Source organism: Oreochromis aureus, linkage group 3, assembly GCF_013358895.1.
Source record: "Oreochromis aureus strain Israel breed Guangdong linkage group 3, ZZ_aureus, whole genome shotgun sequence".
In the NCBI taxonomy this organism is placed as follows: domain Eukaryota; kingdom Metazoa; phylum Chordata; class Actinopteri; order Cichliformes; family Cichlidae; genus Oreochromis; species Oreochromis aureus.
The window spans coordinates 114,029,296-114,045,336 of NC_052944.1; the positions used below are offsets into that span (position 1 = coordinate 114,029,296).

Below are 16,041 nucleotides of genomic sequence, written 5' to 3' on the forward strand. Positions count from 1 at the left end.
AGATCACGATTCTCTCACGATTTTCTTTTCCAATATAAATATTTATTGCACTTATTAACTGCACATCAACTTCGTAACAGTTGAAACTGAAGATAAAAACAATAAATAAACATAAAAACAATAAATGCCTCACATTTTGTGGTTGCCGCAAAATGTTGTACTGCTTGTAATTCCGTCTCCACCGTTGCTGGACACTGCGTGTATAGAGCAGGTAGTGCAACAATAGAAAAATAGTTGTGGGATGGCACTGTGTAGCGTTTGTCTAGGGTGTTGATCATTTTCCTAAATCCCTCGTTTTGCACAGTGTTGATGGGAGCCATATCTTTGGTCAGGTGATAAGTAATAGCCTCCGTAATTTCTTTGTGCCTGCCGGAGTTCGACGTGTATAGGGAAGCGCTGTATAAGGTTCCCATTATTGATGTTTGGGTGGTTGACCAGGACGGATTTTCTCCTGTTACTTTCTCGTCATCCCTGACGTGCTCTCCGTTGTTTTTTCCCTGCCAATTTGAGCATCACGGCACAGCTTCTGTATCACGTGGTACAAGGCTCCGCCCTTGTCATTTGTTGAGCAGGAAGAGGGAGCGCTTGTTTTCATGCAGATTACGTCCCGGATCAAAATGCGGTACAATCGTCGTCGTCGTCGTCTTTTTTTTTTTTTTTTTTTAAATCGTTGTCATTTGGAAATGAGATCGCACATAAGTATGAATCGAGATCGCGATTTTTTAACGATTAATCGTGCAGCCCTAGTTCTATGTCTATCTTTTTCTATCACTTTTGGCCGGGAACACCACAGATGTAACAAAGTTGATTAAAACACTCAAAAGTCATCACTCTTATATGTTAAAGTTTATAGTGTGGAGGATGTCATAAGGCCTCGAGGCAATTGGATCCGTAAAACACAATATTTATGAGGTTTTTTTTATTTGTAAATCGGTCAGATTTGACCCGAACACGACAGGAAGGTTATGAAGAAACTGTGAAAGTTTGTCCAACAGTGGGAAACATTTCAGAGAATATCTCAGAGAATTTATGTGAAGCAGAAGCTAAACATAATAATAGAAGAAAAGCAAAATAATGATCCAAATCCCACTGTGATCCATTGTTTAAACATCACATAATGTTAAATATAGAGAACATACAAATAAATTATTTATAAAATTGAAATTATTAAAATTAGGAGATTTAGTGAAATTACGGACACTATTAATTATGTTTAAGGCTAAAAATAATATTTTGCCCTTTAAGTTACAAAGAGTATTTTTATTGTGTTCAGGGGGAGAAGATAGCAGAAGGAAATTTTATTTTAAGCATCAGTTAGCTAGGACTACACAAAGATTAATTAGTCCAACGGTTAGGGGTATACGATTGTGGAACTCACTTCATTATGATTTAAAGAATTGTATAAATTTATATTGTTTTAAAAAGTGTTACATGCTTAAAACGATAACTCAATATGAAGAATGTGAATGAAATTGGAGTTCATTGAAAAAGGATCCATTATAATTTTTTATTTATTTTAATTTTATTTTTCTCCTTGTTACTATGTGGAGTGGTATATTCTGATTGTAAATTTGTTGTTTGGTTTGGGTTAGGACCGGAGATAAATGTTAATGTTAGTTTGTTCCCTGATTTTGGTGCCCACTTGTAATATAAGTTGGATTGTAGATAGGGGGCAGGGTTTAATAAGAATATTTTCTTCTTCCTGCTCCTTTTCACACATGGTTGTAGTGCTTTTTGATAGAAAGTGTGGTTGGTTGGTTTGTTTGAATTGTTGTACCAAGTGTGAAATAAATAAATAAATGAAATGAAAAATGAAAATCAGACAGTAAAGGCTTCCAAAGACTGCTCACCTCTCACACTTAGATAAAGATGCTCGTGCTTTTCCAGAAAGAAATAGATGATCTAAGGTGAGAAGTGAGGCTGCTGCCAGTGGCCAAAGCCTCCAACAAAGCTCTGTAAGTAAATATGTGATCATACCTTGACACAAATCAGGTGCAAACAACTAAAGTAAAATAAAAAACTAAACTAAACCAAAGAAGTAATGACTGCTGACATCTGAAAAATCTATAAAACTATTAAGTGATCATCAGCACTCATTTTTTTCAATACTGAATACATTGCAGCGGAAATTTTCCACATTTCTGAAATATTTCTGGGTGTAACTGTTGCCAAAGTGCCATCTAGACCTGGCCCACATGTTGCTCTCCGTCAGTGCTCAGTTTCCTTACAAAAACAAGATTTAATGTTGCTAAATATGACAGTGTCTCATTACACTTCAACATAAGTGGGTTTTTTTTTATTGTTTATCTGTTGTTTTTCAGACTGAGTCACTGTGACCTGTCAGAGAGAAGCTGTGAAGCTCTGTCCTCAGGTCTCAGCTCTCAGTCCTCTAATCTGAGAGAGCTGGACCTGAGTAACAGTAACCTGAAGGATTCAGGCGTGAAGCTTCTGTCTGAAGGACTGAAGAGTCCACACTGTGCTCTGGAAACTCTCAGGTGAGATCAAGCATTTTTTTTTCATCTACTGACAAAATTAGCAAATGAATAATAAGGCAGTCCTCTAATAAGAGGAGATGTGGAGGTCTTCTGAAGTGCAACATACTCTTATGTTGAAAGGTTCTAAAAGAGGAAGTAGTTCTTTTGTTATTGTCTAAGTAGAAACTTGATGGTAAAAATAATGATGAGTTTGCAGAGGTGAATCCACAGCACACAACCAACAATGCTGTTGCGTGCTGAAAGCAGACTTCTCACAGATTCTGAGACAGATTCATCACTGTCCAACCAAAATTCACTGAACCAGCAGTAAATGAAAGTACAAAACTTCACTTCACATTTGAAAAACATATGTACAGGGGGATCCGCACTTTTTGTTTACATCGTTTTTGTGGAATCTGTTCACTTGGTGTTTTAGCTGTTTGGTGGTTGTTGAGATGTTTTTGTGAAGTTTTAGCTGAGATTCTGACATTTCTGTAGATACGACACATCTATATATTTAAATAACAGATCTGGTGGTACATCCCATTAAACCATGTTCTCCCTCACCTGTGATACCGCAGACATTGGGATTCAACAGCTTAAATGTTTATTGCTTAATCACTTGGTATAGTATAAATTACAATAAGGAGGTTTTTAATGGTAAGAAAAGTTGTAAAACTTAAGAAAATACAGTTAAAAGTCCAAAACATCTACTTCTGGTTGCTTTGGGTAAGTAGCAGATTAAACAAGTTAAGAGTTATAAATTTTAATTCTAAATGGCTTCATGGCTTCAGACTCATTGTCATGGTCATGCCATCCAGTGTTTCTGAGTTTCATGTTATTTTGTTATTTTATCTGTATTCTTTTCAGTTATCTAGTTATTTACTGTCCAAGGACAGCGCTAGCAAGCACTCTCTGGTTATCAGCAAAAAAAACAAAAAACCAACAGCCCGTTCGTGTTGGTGGAAAAATGCACAATCAAAAAATGATATGGCAACATGACATTTGGTTGTTTAGGAAGAGGGGGAAGTTTTAGGAGGGACGGCGAGAGAGAGAGAGAGAGAGAGCGAGACAGCAGAAAAAGAGAGAGAGCGAGTTTTGAGATGTGAGATTTGTGACATTTAGCGTGTTTGCAGTGTGTAGTTAATGTGTTGTCTTGTGTAGTTAGTGTGTAGTGTTGTGGATAGTTTTGTGTTGTGTGTCAGAACAATGAGGTGACTGCTGTCTCCAGGTAGAAACAAGAGTGATACACCTGCTGCTGTCAGACCTGCAGGTATCAGGCTGTGATGTTCTCCTTTATAGTGGACAGAAATTATGTTTTTGGAGTGGCACAAATAATTTGTGTGGCATCTTATTGAAGAACAGCTGATTGTTCTGTAAATAGTTTGAAATGGTTATTTTAAAAAAGGGTAAAAGGTAAATGGATGCAAATAACTTTGTTGTTTGCAAAACTTGTGCATAGGATTTTAAAATTGACAATTTATATTTGCATTTAAAGTTATGAAATATGATTCATTAAACATGTTTGTGGTTGTTACAGTAAAAAATATAACTTCTGTCTGATTTTAGATCAATTGTGTTAATACAGTATGTCAAAATGAAAATATGACTGTAAATTCAGACACGTGAGGTTGTGCTGAAAAGAAAGATACCAAACAAGACAAAGTAAATAGTTTTAAAGGTAAAATGTGGAGGAAACATCAAAAGTAGTTAAAATGGCCAATTCTACCCTGGACCCCAGAGGGTTAAACGTTTTTTTTTAAAGTAACGCAATAGTTACTATCTTTTCAAGTAATTAATTACTTTTAGAATCTTGTAATTCAGTTACTAACTCAGTTACTTCTTTGAAGAAGTAACTAGTAACTGTAATTAATTACTTTTTCAAAGTAACTTGCCCAACAGTGTGGACAAGTTCGAAACTCTTTGTCTTCCAAAATGGAAAATGCTTCTCCTATATATCTCCTATATGAATTCTGCATTCAGTCATTGTGCAAATGTGCTGTTTATAAGGTTGTAAAGCTTTCCCAATATCACTGAAATGCAGCCAGATGCTGCTAATTTTGCGTTTTCACCTTTCTGACACGCTTGCATTTAAATACAGCTCTCCGTTTCTCTGTGTACCTGGTCTCTACCACTACCCTTGCTGTCTATGGGACATTTCCGTCTTCTTTCACATAATGGTATGATCCCAGTCTGTCTCTTAAAGTGTTTGGCCACATGGTTTGCTCATCAGAATAACATCTCAGCCGTGCTCACATTGACTATCAGCAAGCCTGAAAATTCATCAATATTTGACATATCAAATTATCTCAAGGGCTGGATTTGGCCCAGAGGCCATTTATATGTTTCACACTTTAGTATTCAATGTGCTAGTGAGTTAGCTCACAGCTTACTTGCAAACCAGCTAACTGCAGCCACAAGCTGCGACTGCGTCTTTCTAACAAGAGCGTCAGACACTCAGACTGGTTTCCTTTGTGGATGATGATGTATTCTCACACTGATCCTTCATGCTGATGCTGCCATCCACCCACTGCTCCTGGATTCCTCATCATCATCTCCATCAGCCCTCACTCCACCTTCATCAGCTTCATGTTCAGGAGCCTGGATGGACAGTAATTCGTTCCATGGGTTATGGTGGGACACTGAGAGCTGAAGTCAAACAGCAGTGAGAAATGAAAGACTGATTCATTTCTATTTAGTCTTGTGATGTGCAGCTTTGTTCAGAGCATTAAGGCCCAGCAAAGATTACTGAGGTCACAGAGTCACTGATGAAACCTGTGTGCTTGTAGAAACTGAAACCAGATGAACCAGAATAGAAGGACATTAAAATGAAGTGTCAGCTGCACAAAGGCAAAGCTGTTCAGTTGTTGGTGTGAGTTATTTAAATGGAGGATGGAGTCAGACTTTAAGCTGCTGGACTCAGTCAATATATCCTGTTCTCCTCATAGAACCTGGATACACAGACTCACCTGTGACACAGTGACACACAGTGTGGGCTACACACACATTAGAAAGTGGATCAGTCACACTTGTACAATCATTTGTTGTGCTGGGCAACCATGAACACTTTGAATCGCCATTAATGGCTTTGTTACAGCAACATTCAATCATGAGTTCAAAGTAGTGTATTGTGTCCTTATGTTAATAGTACTGCAGTGTGACAAGTACAACATTCAGTGTGCAGAAACAAATCAGGTGCTTTCTAACAGCAGTGTTCCCTTTAACACAGCAGCAGTTCAAATATTTCTGTCAGTCTGAGCTGAAACATGAATCAAATCAAATCAAATATCAAATCAAAGTTCTTTGCCTCTGCCAGGACGTTAACATTTGATCTAGTTTGTTCCAAACAAACTTCCCCTCAGAGTCCAGAGACACCAACATACCTTTGATCAACAGCAAGTGAACATTTATAAATGTGTGTTTTCAGAACAGGAACCAGCAGAACTATTTTTCTGTTATCAGGCAGCAGCACAAACGCTCATCAGCTCATTTACTGTGCAGGACTTTGAGTGTGTGTCTCCTGTCTGAAATCAGTATTCACATAGTAATGTCTTTTAATATATTGTTTTTGTTTTTGTCTAACTTTAGTATTCTCAGAAAAAAATGTCTTTTAACATACTGTTGATGTTTCTGTCTAACTTCGGGATAGTTTTTATATGCCTCGCTTGTGCAAGATTTTTTCTTTTCTTTGTAATCTTTATTTGAAGCATACTTTGTCATTTTTTCCTTTTTTGGTTTTCTTTTCTCTGATTTCTGGGTTTTTCTGATGCCAATTATTTTCTTTTTATTTCCCATCTGTTCTCTGATTGGATTGTTAAATTTGTGATTGACATGACATTGACCAATCAACTGAAAGGAAGAAAAATAGGGTCAAAATGCGTACTTTTAACTTGAAACTTAAGTGCAGAGTTTCACACGTATTTTTTGGCTAAGTCCACACTCTTTTTACACATACAAAACTGATTTACAAGTACAAAATATTTATGACCACAATTTGAGCCCACAGACAGATGGATGGTTGTTTTGTGTGTCTGCAGTCTGTCAGGCTGTCTGATCACAGAGGAAGGCTGTACTTCTCTGGCCTCAGCTCTGAGCTCCAACCCCTCCCATCTGAGAGAGCTGGACCTGAGCTACAATCATCCAGGAGACTCAGGAATGAAGCTGCTGTCGGCTGGACTGAAGGATCCAGGCTGGAGACTGGACACTCTCAGGTATGGAGAGAATGTCTGATAGAGGAGGAAGAGCTGGAAACATTTCCTGTGTCCTTCACTCACTTCCTGTTTGTTTCCTGCAGATGAAACATGAACAATCACACATGCAGGAATATGTTCAGGGACAGACACACTAGTCTAGCTGGATAGTACATGGATATTTATGTAGGGGTCTCCAAGGAGTCTGTTTGCAGGAACATTAATGATAACTGATAAATCATGTTGAGAGTTTCATTAAAAGTAGACCTACAGTTTGGTCCATAAATATTTGGACAGAGACAACATTTTGTAACTTTAGATACCCTTTATTAGGTCACAGGTGTACCTGAGATAGTGGCCACTGTGCTCCTAATAAAGTGTCAGCCATGTGTATGTTTCCCATGCTGTATGTCCACAGTTACAGTTACAGTCAGTGACACTGACAGAAGGATGAAACAAGGCTGTGAATCATTTTAGTCTGTGTGTGTGACAAAGAGGCAGACAGGAGCAGCTAACATTTGGAAATGGAAGCTTAAATACTGGAAACTCTGATAAGCTAATGCTGCTAATTTGCTGTGTTAAAATCAATATTTCATTCTTATTCTGTTGTTTGAGAACAATAACAGAAAAATATGTACTTGACAACACTATTATTGACGCTGAAGCTGTGAATGTAGAAATTGTCAGAGTGCATCATGGTCACATCTGGAACACACACACACACACATACACACACACACACACACACACACACACCTACACTATGCACAGACTGGTACTCTTTGTTCATACCTGTGTAAGACGTCATATGTTAATGAACTTATGCATATTCATGTAACCTCAATAAAGAGCAGTGTTACGAGGGAGCAGACGAGAGCGACTGAGGTCAAACGAAGGAACGGCGCTGTTACAGTTCTCTCCCTCATGAATTGTCTGGTTCCAGCGGTGGCTCTGTGCTAGACGACCCATCACCAGCTTTTTCCAGCTTTTTCCACTGGTTACCAGTACGTCGTAGAATCCACTTCCAGATCTTGTTTGTCTTTAAATCTGTGAATGGATTGGCTCCATCTTATCTCTCTCTAACAAAAATAATCCAAGCAGAGCCCTCAGGTCTGCAGATAAGTAGCTTCTGACCAGAACTAGCCGTAAAAACAGAGGTGAGCTTTATCGATGGCTGCAGCCAAACTCTGGAACAGTCGCCCTTCACATCAGGTCGTCACCAACACTCGACATTTTTAAAACCCGGTTGGAAACACATTTGTACTCTGTAGCTTTCAATTCTGACGAGTCTTTATAGTAATTACTGTGTAGGTTTCCTATTTTATCTCTACTCTGTGCAGCACTTTGGCTCAACCTGTTTTTAAATGTGCTGATAAATAAATGTAGATTTCTTTGAATCAAACAGTGGAGCCGAGCTTTGAGCTCAGTGTGTAACAGTGTGTGTGTGAGAGCCATGTAATGTCCATGTGTGCATGCTGACTGCTCTGACCCCTCCTCCTTTCAGGGTGGAGCCTGCTGGAGTCCGATGGTTGAGACCAGGTCTGAGGAAGTGTAAGTGTGTTTTTAATGGGATTCATGAAAACAAAGCAGCACACATTCAACCATCTTCATCATGTCAGGAGTCATCATCAAAGTGTCAATCAATGAACAGATGATGGATCAATAACTGCAGCTGGATTGTGTTTGTTCTCTCCATCAGATTCCTGTCAACTCACAATCGACACAAACACAGTGAACACAAAGCTCCAACTGTCTGACAACAACAGGAAGGTGACACATGTGGAGAAGATTCAGTCATATCTTGATCATCCAGACAGATTTGATGTTCTTCCTCAGCTGCTGTGTAGAAATGGTCTGACTGGTCGCTGTTACTGGGAGGTCGAGTGGAGAAGAAGAGTTTGTATATCAGTGAGTTACAGAAGCATCAGAAGGAAAGGACGCATAGACTGTAGGTTTGGACGCAATGATCAGTCCTGGAGTCTGTTCTGCTCTGATGATGGTCCTCATTCTGTCTGGCACAATAACAGACAAACATCCATCTCCTCCTCCTCCTCCTCCTCCTCCTCCTCCTCCTCTGTCTCTAACAGAGCAGCAGTGTATGTGGACTGTCCTGCTGGCACTCTGTCCTTCTACAGAGTCTCCTCTGACACTCTGATCCACCTCCACACCTTCAACACCACATTCACTCAAACTCTTTATCCTGGGTTTATGTTCTGGTTTCCTGGTTGCTCAGTGTCCCTGTGCTGAGTGTAAAGAGTGTCTCCTGTTAGAGAAACACTGACTGTTGAACAGATAGTTCAGTCTGTACATGTCTGTCTCTTTCACTCACAAACACGTTTTCACATTCATGGATTCAATCAGTTGATGTTTGAAACTCTTCTAAATGATTCCTTGTAAACTTCTTCCTCTTCAGTCACAAACAAACAGGAAGTGATGTCACATGTGTTCCTGTCCACACAGCAGAATGAGTCTATTGCTGACAGTGATGTACAAACAGAGTGAGCATTTCTGAGGCCAAAATAAACTGAGTAGTTCACTGAATGAACACTGTGAGCTCAGTTCCTTCATCATTAGTATGGATTATATATGTATATGTATTATATTAGTATCATATATATCAGGTGCTGCTGGTTTCAGTCATTGTGCAAATGTGCTGTTTGTAAGGTTGTAAAGCTGCAGTCAGCTGAGACTGAAGAAGTCACCTGATCAGTGAGCAAACGTTTCTGAAAACGTCCAGATGAACAGAATCAACCTTTTGGGATCAGCCAGCAATGCAGCATCATTGTTGTTCAGGTTCAGAGGTTTGCAGGAATGAACTGATGACCAGAAACAGCTGCAGAGTCCAATAAAATACCAGCTGGAGTTCAGCTGCATTTGAAGAAGTCAAAGAAAAGTAACGATGGCAAAGGGCGATGTTTTCTTCCAAAGAACTGAAAACATGGTCGACGCCTCATTAGAAGAATAATAGCCTGGTTCTGTTAGAAACACATGAACGTGTCCATAGATCAGTGTGTGTTTAACATGAGAGCTTCAGCCCTGCTGATGTGTTCAATAAAGACATGCAGGAAAACTGATGAGACTCTGAAATAACTCTTTATATTTATAATGTAACTCTGCATCAAAAGAACAACAAAGGATCCCAGACAGGTTTATGTCAACAAAGACGATTCTGATGTTTCTGTGTTTCTAACAGTTTGACATTATTAGTAAACAGACTGCAGTGAACAGGATTTATAAAGAGCTTATATATAAAGATATGACAGCTGTTTGTTGATCACTCTGTGTTTGGACCTGATCAGTCCAGCTGTTTACTTGAAATATGTTCATTTACCTGTTCTGTTATATTTATGTTCTTGTCTCTGGTGAAAAACACATTTTAATGTCCCTCAGATTTTTCTCCCAGATGAATAAATATAAAATGACACAAACTGACTGCAGCTACTTTTTTGTCCTTTCTGTCAGAAACCTTCATGTGACTCATGAGAGACACGTTTCAGCTGTTTGTGACAGATCAGAGGCCAACAAGTCATTTATAACACTTTCCATCATTGTTTAGCACAAACACATGTTGACACAGCAGCGGGGCCGCAGTGAGAGTCAGAGCCAGGAGATAAAAACTCCTGTTTGACCACAGCCTCAGTTTGTTCCTGCAAACACTTCCTGTTGTTGACTGGGTGGAGTCAGGAAGCCAGCGAGGCCCTGCAGGACTGAGACTGCAGACTGGGACGTGCTCTGTGATGGAGATCAACAGCATCACTGACTGTTTCTGTGAGGACACCATCATCCCAGCAGGGCTGTTTCCCAACAACAAGCCTGGACCATCAGAGACCTGAAGCTGCTGCTGAATGAAAGAAGAGGATCTTCAGGTCTGGAACAAGGACGAGCTGAGAGTGTTAATAACGTTACTAATGTTCAGTTACACTTTACTAGGTCACATCTGTGACACACGTCACTTAAACAAATAAGGAAATATTGGCTCTGTTTTATCTGCTGGGCCCAAAAGTGACTCCCCGTATTTAAACTGCTATGAATAACTTGTTGGTCTATAATATGTGAAACACGTGTCAAATGTCTCCATCATGAAAGATATCAGGTCATCTTGAGCCACAAAAACATTCCTATCATGAGGTAGAAGCTGGAATCAGTTTGTTGCAGAGGGACGTTTATATATCCCATATTTATCCAGTTAAAGTCACATTGAAATTCAAAAATGTCTTTTCAAGAGTCGTCTGTCCAAGAGGAGCAGAAACAAATATAACAACAGTTATTTAAGCTGTTTTAAAGGCCACAAAGGAGCAGATTGGTTATAATGCAGCTGCTTCAGAGGAATAAAGATGAAACACTGTTTTTATTTCATGTGTAACACCTTTCAATAATGTGCTGACTAAAGTCTATTGACCAGTATAAGTAAAGACATCACACACACACACATGGAAACACTGAAACCTGTTTTTGGTGCAGCAGCGGTCCCAGCTGCTCGCCTTTATCTAGACTGGGTCGGCTGCTTATCTCAATATAATCAATGTTTAAAGTTCTCAGTGTTTCTGTGTTGCTTCATATAGGATCTCCCAGCATCATCACTGTGCTGTCCAATCATTGTGTGCTAGGTTACCCTTATAGTGCGATGTGTGTTTGCACAAAGAGAAGCATGTGTGTCAAATATAAATAAGCACAGAACAGAAAAAGCTGCCAGTTTCTTCTATTTAGAGTCAAGTTAGTGTTTTGTGTCTTTGTTTGAGGCCTAATGTCAAGCAGAGGTGTGTGTAACTGGACTGCTCTGTTATATGTGTGAAATGTGTGCTTCAGCATCATCTTCGTCACTGCTGATTCCTTTGTGTCATCATGTGTTGAGAAGAGAGAACAGTTATAATGGAGGAGCAACAGGAAGCCCTGAAATCTGCATCCAACAAGGAAGTGTTGGCTCACCAGTGATCCCAGCAGAGCCACTGGTTTGGCTCCAGTTGTTATAGATTCAATGATGTTGTTCCTACAGATACATGTTAGCATCTTTATTGTAGTAAAGTCTTGTAATGTGAAGCTAGAAACAAGGCAGGAAACAGCTCCATGATCTGATCTTAATGATGTTGTTTTTATTTCTGTCTTTCAGAACTGGATTGAAACTATCAAAGCTCTAAAAACAGCCTCAACCCTCCCAAAGACAAACTTTACACACGTCATCTTTCAGCTACAATCTTTGTTGCAGGGATCTTCTGCCAAACAAGGCTGAGAGAAGATTTCTTACAGCTGTCATGTTGATGCTGTTTCAATCTTTGGGCAAACACACTCATATATTAGGGCTGATATCAGGGCTGCACAAGTTCTTTGTGATCATGAATAATAGAAGTGTGCCTGTTGAAGATCATGTTTCTACATGATTATATGTCCTGTTATTGTTCTGTATTATATTCAGCTTTCAGCATCCTTTCCCAGCCCCTGTTACACCATCCATACAAAGCCAATCTGACTGTGAGCCAATGTGTTTGATAGTTTGTGTTGGATCAATAGATTTGACAGACTTGGTTCTCATCCAGAGGGAAACAGTCCAAATTCAGATCTAATGAAATGATGGAGGCTGTTTCCTACCACGGTGCTAATGTGTGACTAACAAGGCTCATGGTCTCCAGCAGACAAGCGCCTGGAATGAGGTGAGCTGAGTGTTGCTTTGGTGGGTCTGTGCCCACGTCATGCATCAGGATTCATATTGGCAATAGTTCATATCTCTGTTCTTTAGCCTTCATCACAAAGCTGTGAAGGAAAAACAAACATCTAACAGGATTTGATGGATGCAAAGTCCACTGAGCTCTTTGTCATTTACAAACTTGTCCAACCAACAAGAGCACAGATGAAAAACACAGTGACAGTTAAAGGATTTTGCCATATATGAGCATAGATTACTTTCATATAGATTTTCAATGCAGGCTTTTGGTGAGCCGCTGGGTTCTGTCTAATAATCATCTCAGCATTTTCCAATAGAATAGCTCTTTATTAGCTCTTCATTTATTGTTATTGGACATGAAACAAGGAAGCTGTGTTTCTCATTGGATGTTAGTTTCATGTTCATCAGGATCATTTTCTAAAGAGCTGATATTTAGACCATTTACTGCACTGGCTGCACATTCTGTCTACATTTCTCTGTATGTGCTGTGTTTGTCTTTCATATTTCTCCATATTGACACAAACAGTGAACAGCAGTAGATCTACTCTTCATCTGTTTTAGGCCCAGTGAAAGATCTGAAGCAGAAATGGTGTCATTAGGAGAAGAAGAACAAGTCCGGCGAGGAGGCAGCAGCTCTTAAAGATGAAACACAGCAACTTAGCCCTGAGCTCAGAGAGCTTCACATGAAAAAGCTCCTCAAGCAGATCATGTCAGAGGTTTGTCATCAACAGGAGGAACTGTTCATATCATAGGATGAAGGATGCTGTCAGCTGGATGAAGAAGGTTATTTAATGGCAAACGTTCACATTGAAGTCAAATTGTTGTGGTGTTGAACAGATTCATGGACTGATTGTCTCCAGAATGTTAGAAGAGCTTCAATGAATCATTAGAAACAACTTACAGCTGCACAGTTGTGTCAAACACATCTTTGTGTCATTGTGGGATTTTTGTGTTTCTACATGTGACACACGTCTAAAACATGCACACAATTTGAAGACAAACAGGGACTCATTTGTTCCCACAGCCAGATGCTGAGAGCCATTTCCTTGTAGTCCTGTGTCTATATATATGTACCATTAGATGTTATTGGAATGATTGTCAGCTTTGATAGTTTCATGTATGTTTAGCTGGACGGCTGTTTGATCCTCCACATGTTTAAAGGTGTCCAGTCCTGAGACACTGGGGTGGAAACAGCTGTGATGTCATTGGACTGTCACAAAGACAGAAGTGCATGAAGTGAGCAGCCAAGGAGCCGCTGATGTTTTGGATTCAACAGCATTTGAAAGGTTGACACAGACACATTTGCACATAGAAAGCTGAATTTGTCATATGCCACAGTGAACTCACTGTTCAGTGTTTTCAGGAAGCTTCTTAACTGCCTCTGCTGCCAAACAAGCAGCTGATGTCCTTGAGAAGAAGCTGAAGAAGTCTTCAACAACAAATACAGGAAGTGGACTTTCAAATACTAGATTCACTTTAGACTCACACAAGAAATGACTCAACTAGCTGTGTTTGATTGACTCCTTTGACTCTATGAAAGCTCAGTGTGTGTCTGTACACAGACTGTTGTGTTGGACTATTATTCAGTTGTCTGCTTTTCAAATGTCTGCATCTCAGTGTAGATGAGGCTGGGGGTCATGGGAGGCCACCATAGCAGTCTCTTCAACATCATGACATCATCATAAATGCTGCTGGACTGTCTGATGGGCTGACGGTGAAAAAAGCCGTCGGGAAGGAAACAGAAGACATTTCAGAGGCTGCAGCAGATTTCTTTGATTTGGGGCCTTTTTCAGCTTTATTGGACAGAGCAGTGAAGATAAGTGACAGCAAAGCAGAGGGAGAGAGAAAGGGGCGTGGTCAGAATCAAAGCCAGGCCAGCTGCTCTCCACCTCGTGGCACATGGTCACCTGCTCATCCTAGTGAGCTCCACCAGCAGCCCTTTCACACAGTTTACACTGTCAAACACTGTGTGTGGACCTCAGCTAACAATAGGCTACATTTAAGTCTGGACTACATGCTTTTATATTGAGGCAGATTTTTACCTGTTTTTATTCCATCAGCAGCTCAACATCATGAGCAGCTTTGACATAAAGACATCAAACTCAAGCTGACTTTAAACTGGATCTACTTTTAATACCGGGGCTCAAAAACAACCAACATCTTTATTATATATCAGGACAGAAAGTCATTTCATCTCAAATGGAAAACAGCTTTATTTGGAATAATCAGCACTATCAACTGGTTTGGGATCTCCACCAGTTTCATGTCTTTCAGCTTCTCCAACAAAGTTCCTGTAAAATCAGCATCTTTATTGGTTTGATAGTGATTGATTATTCAGTCCCAATCTGCTGTCATCTAAAGAACAAAATGATGTTTCTATGAGTCACAAAGCTCCAGATGTTGTTCACAAAGAAAACAAAGATTAGGAACTTAAACACAAAGTGTTTGGAGCCAAAATGTTCCCAAGCTGCTCTTTTGAAATGGCAGAGGTACAGTGGTGTCTAACAGCACACTGTGGAAGGCAAACATGTTATTGTTGGATGAAACTTCATGAATCCTTTGTAGATTTGAGCTTTTGGAGCCTTTCTTTTCTCTTCAGGTGTACAGAGGCTGAGGAGGCAGGTGAAGCAGGTGGAGCTGTTGTAATGCTGGCAGAGGGTGTGTCTTAGTAACTCTGTGAGGTAGAACTGGATCCAACATTGTGGATGTGTTGATGTTGGAGCCATTAAGATTCTCTGCACACTGTAGGATTTCCCTGTGATTCACTGCGGGGGCATTTTGGAGTCTGTCAATGAAACTCTTCATATTTGTGTTTGACACCAGTTTATAGAAACAGACAAATGTGTCATGCTTTTGTTCGGCCTCCACAAATATACACATTTGTTCATTGGTTGGACTTTTTGGAAGGAGACACATTGAAAACCATGTTAATAAGATCTTGTTGTTTCCTGTGGATCCGACACAGAGAGTGGACTTCAGACAGAAAGCGTGGAAGAGATTTTAGAGGCCGTGTGTGGCAACAGGAAGTTTCTGTATGTTTGCTGATCTTACATGTGGAAAACAACACGTGATGTTTGTGAAGTTCTACAATGATCATTGTTCTGACAGCATTTTGAGTGGGAACAGTTCAAACTGAGAGTAGTGGGAGTTATTTACTGATTGAAACAAGCTGAATGTTTCTGTGCACGATGAAGATCAGCAGCAGCAGCTCAGCTGATCAATGAATTGACATCTATCAGTCATTTCATGAGATGAAGTCATCAGCAGACATTTGTTCTAACTGTGTGATAAATGTCAGAACGTCAGGGCTCTGCTTTAGTCACTACTTGATGATCATTGGCTCATTGTTGAATCCAGTGGCCCAGTCTGACCTCTGACCCTTTGCTGCAGGTCTTCTGTGTTATCTCCACTTTCATGTCTGATCTTCTGCTGTATCGTCCAAAATAAACATCTGAATCATTTCCAACACTTCAGCAGATCTTTAGTTTGGGCAGCACAGTACAAAATAACACATATTGTACTATACTGCCCACTTCCTGATCTTATTGGATCTGTGTGTGAGGTTGGTGAAGGAAACACATGTTTACTGAGTGAATCGCTGCCATTAGGAACTAGTTTTTATATCACAGCCTAGAAATCACACAGGACCATTTCTGCAAGGAAAAGTCCTAATTGGAGGAAAATAATTGTGTAGTTTGTGCGACTGTTGTTTGTAAATGAA

The 16,041-nt window shown here is 39.8% G+C and overlaps 1 protein-coding gene across 1 annotated transcript in view; it reads left to right on the plus strand.

Annotated features, from left to right (window-relative positions):
* Positions 1-16,041, plus strand: part of LOC120435068 (NACHT, LRR and PYD domains-containing protein 12-like) — a gene marked incomplete at its 5' end in the record, with an annotated part of 78,268 nt that overhangs the window by 24,384 nt on the left and 37,843 nt on the right. Inside the window, one exon of the mRNA XM_039603924.1 lies at positions 2,322-2,495. Within this exon, the coding sequence (XP_039459858.1) occupies positions 2,322-2,495 (174 nt within the window). The remainder of the gene's footprint in view (positions 1-2,321; positions 2,496-16,041) is intronic.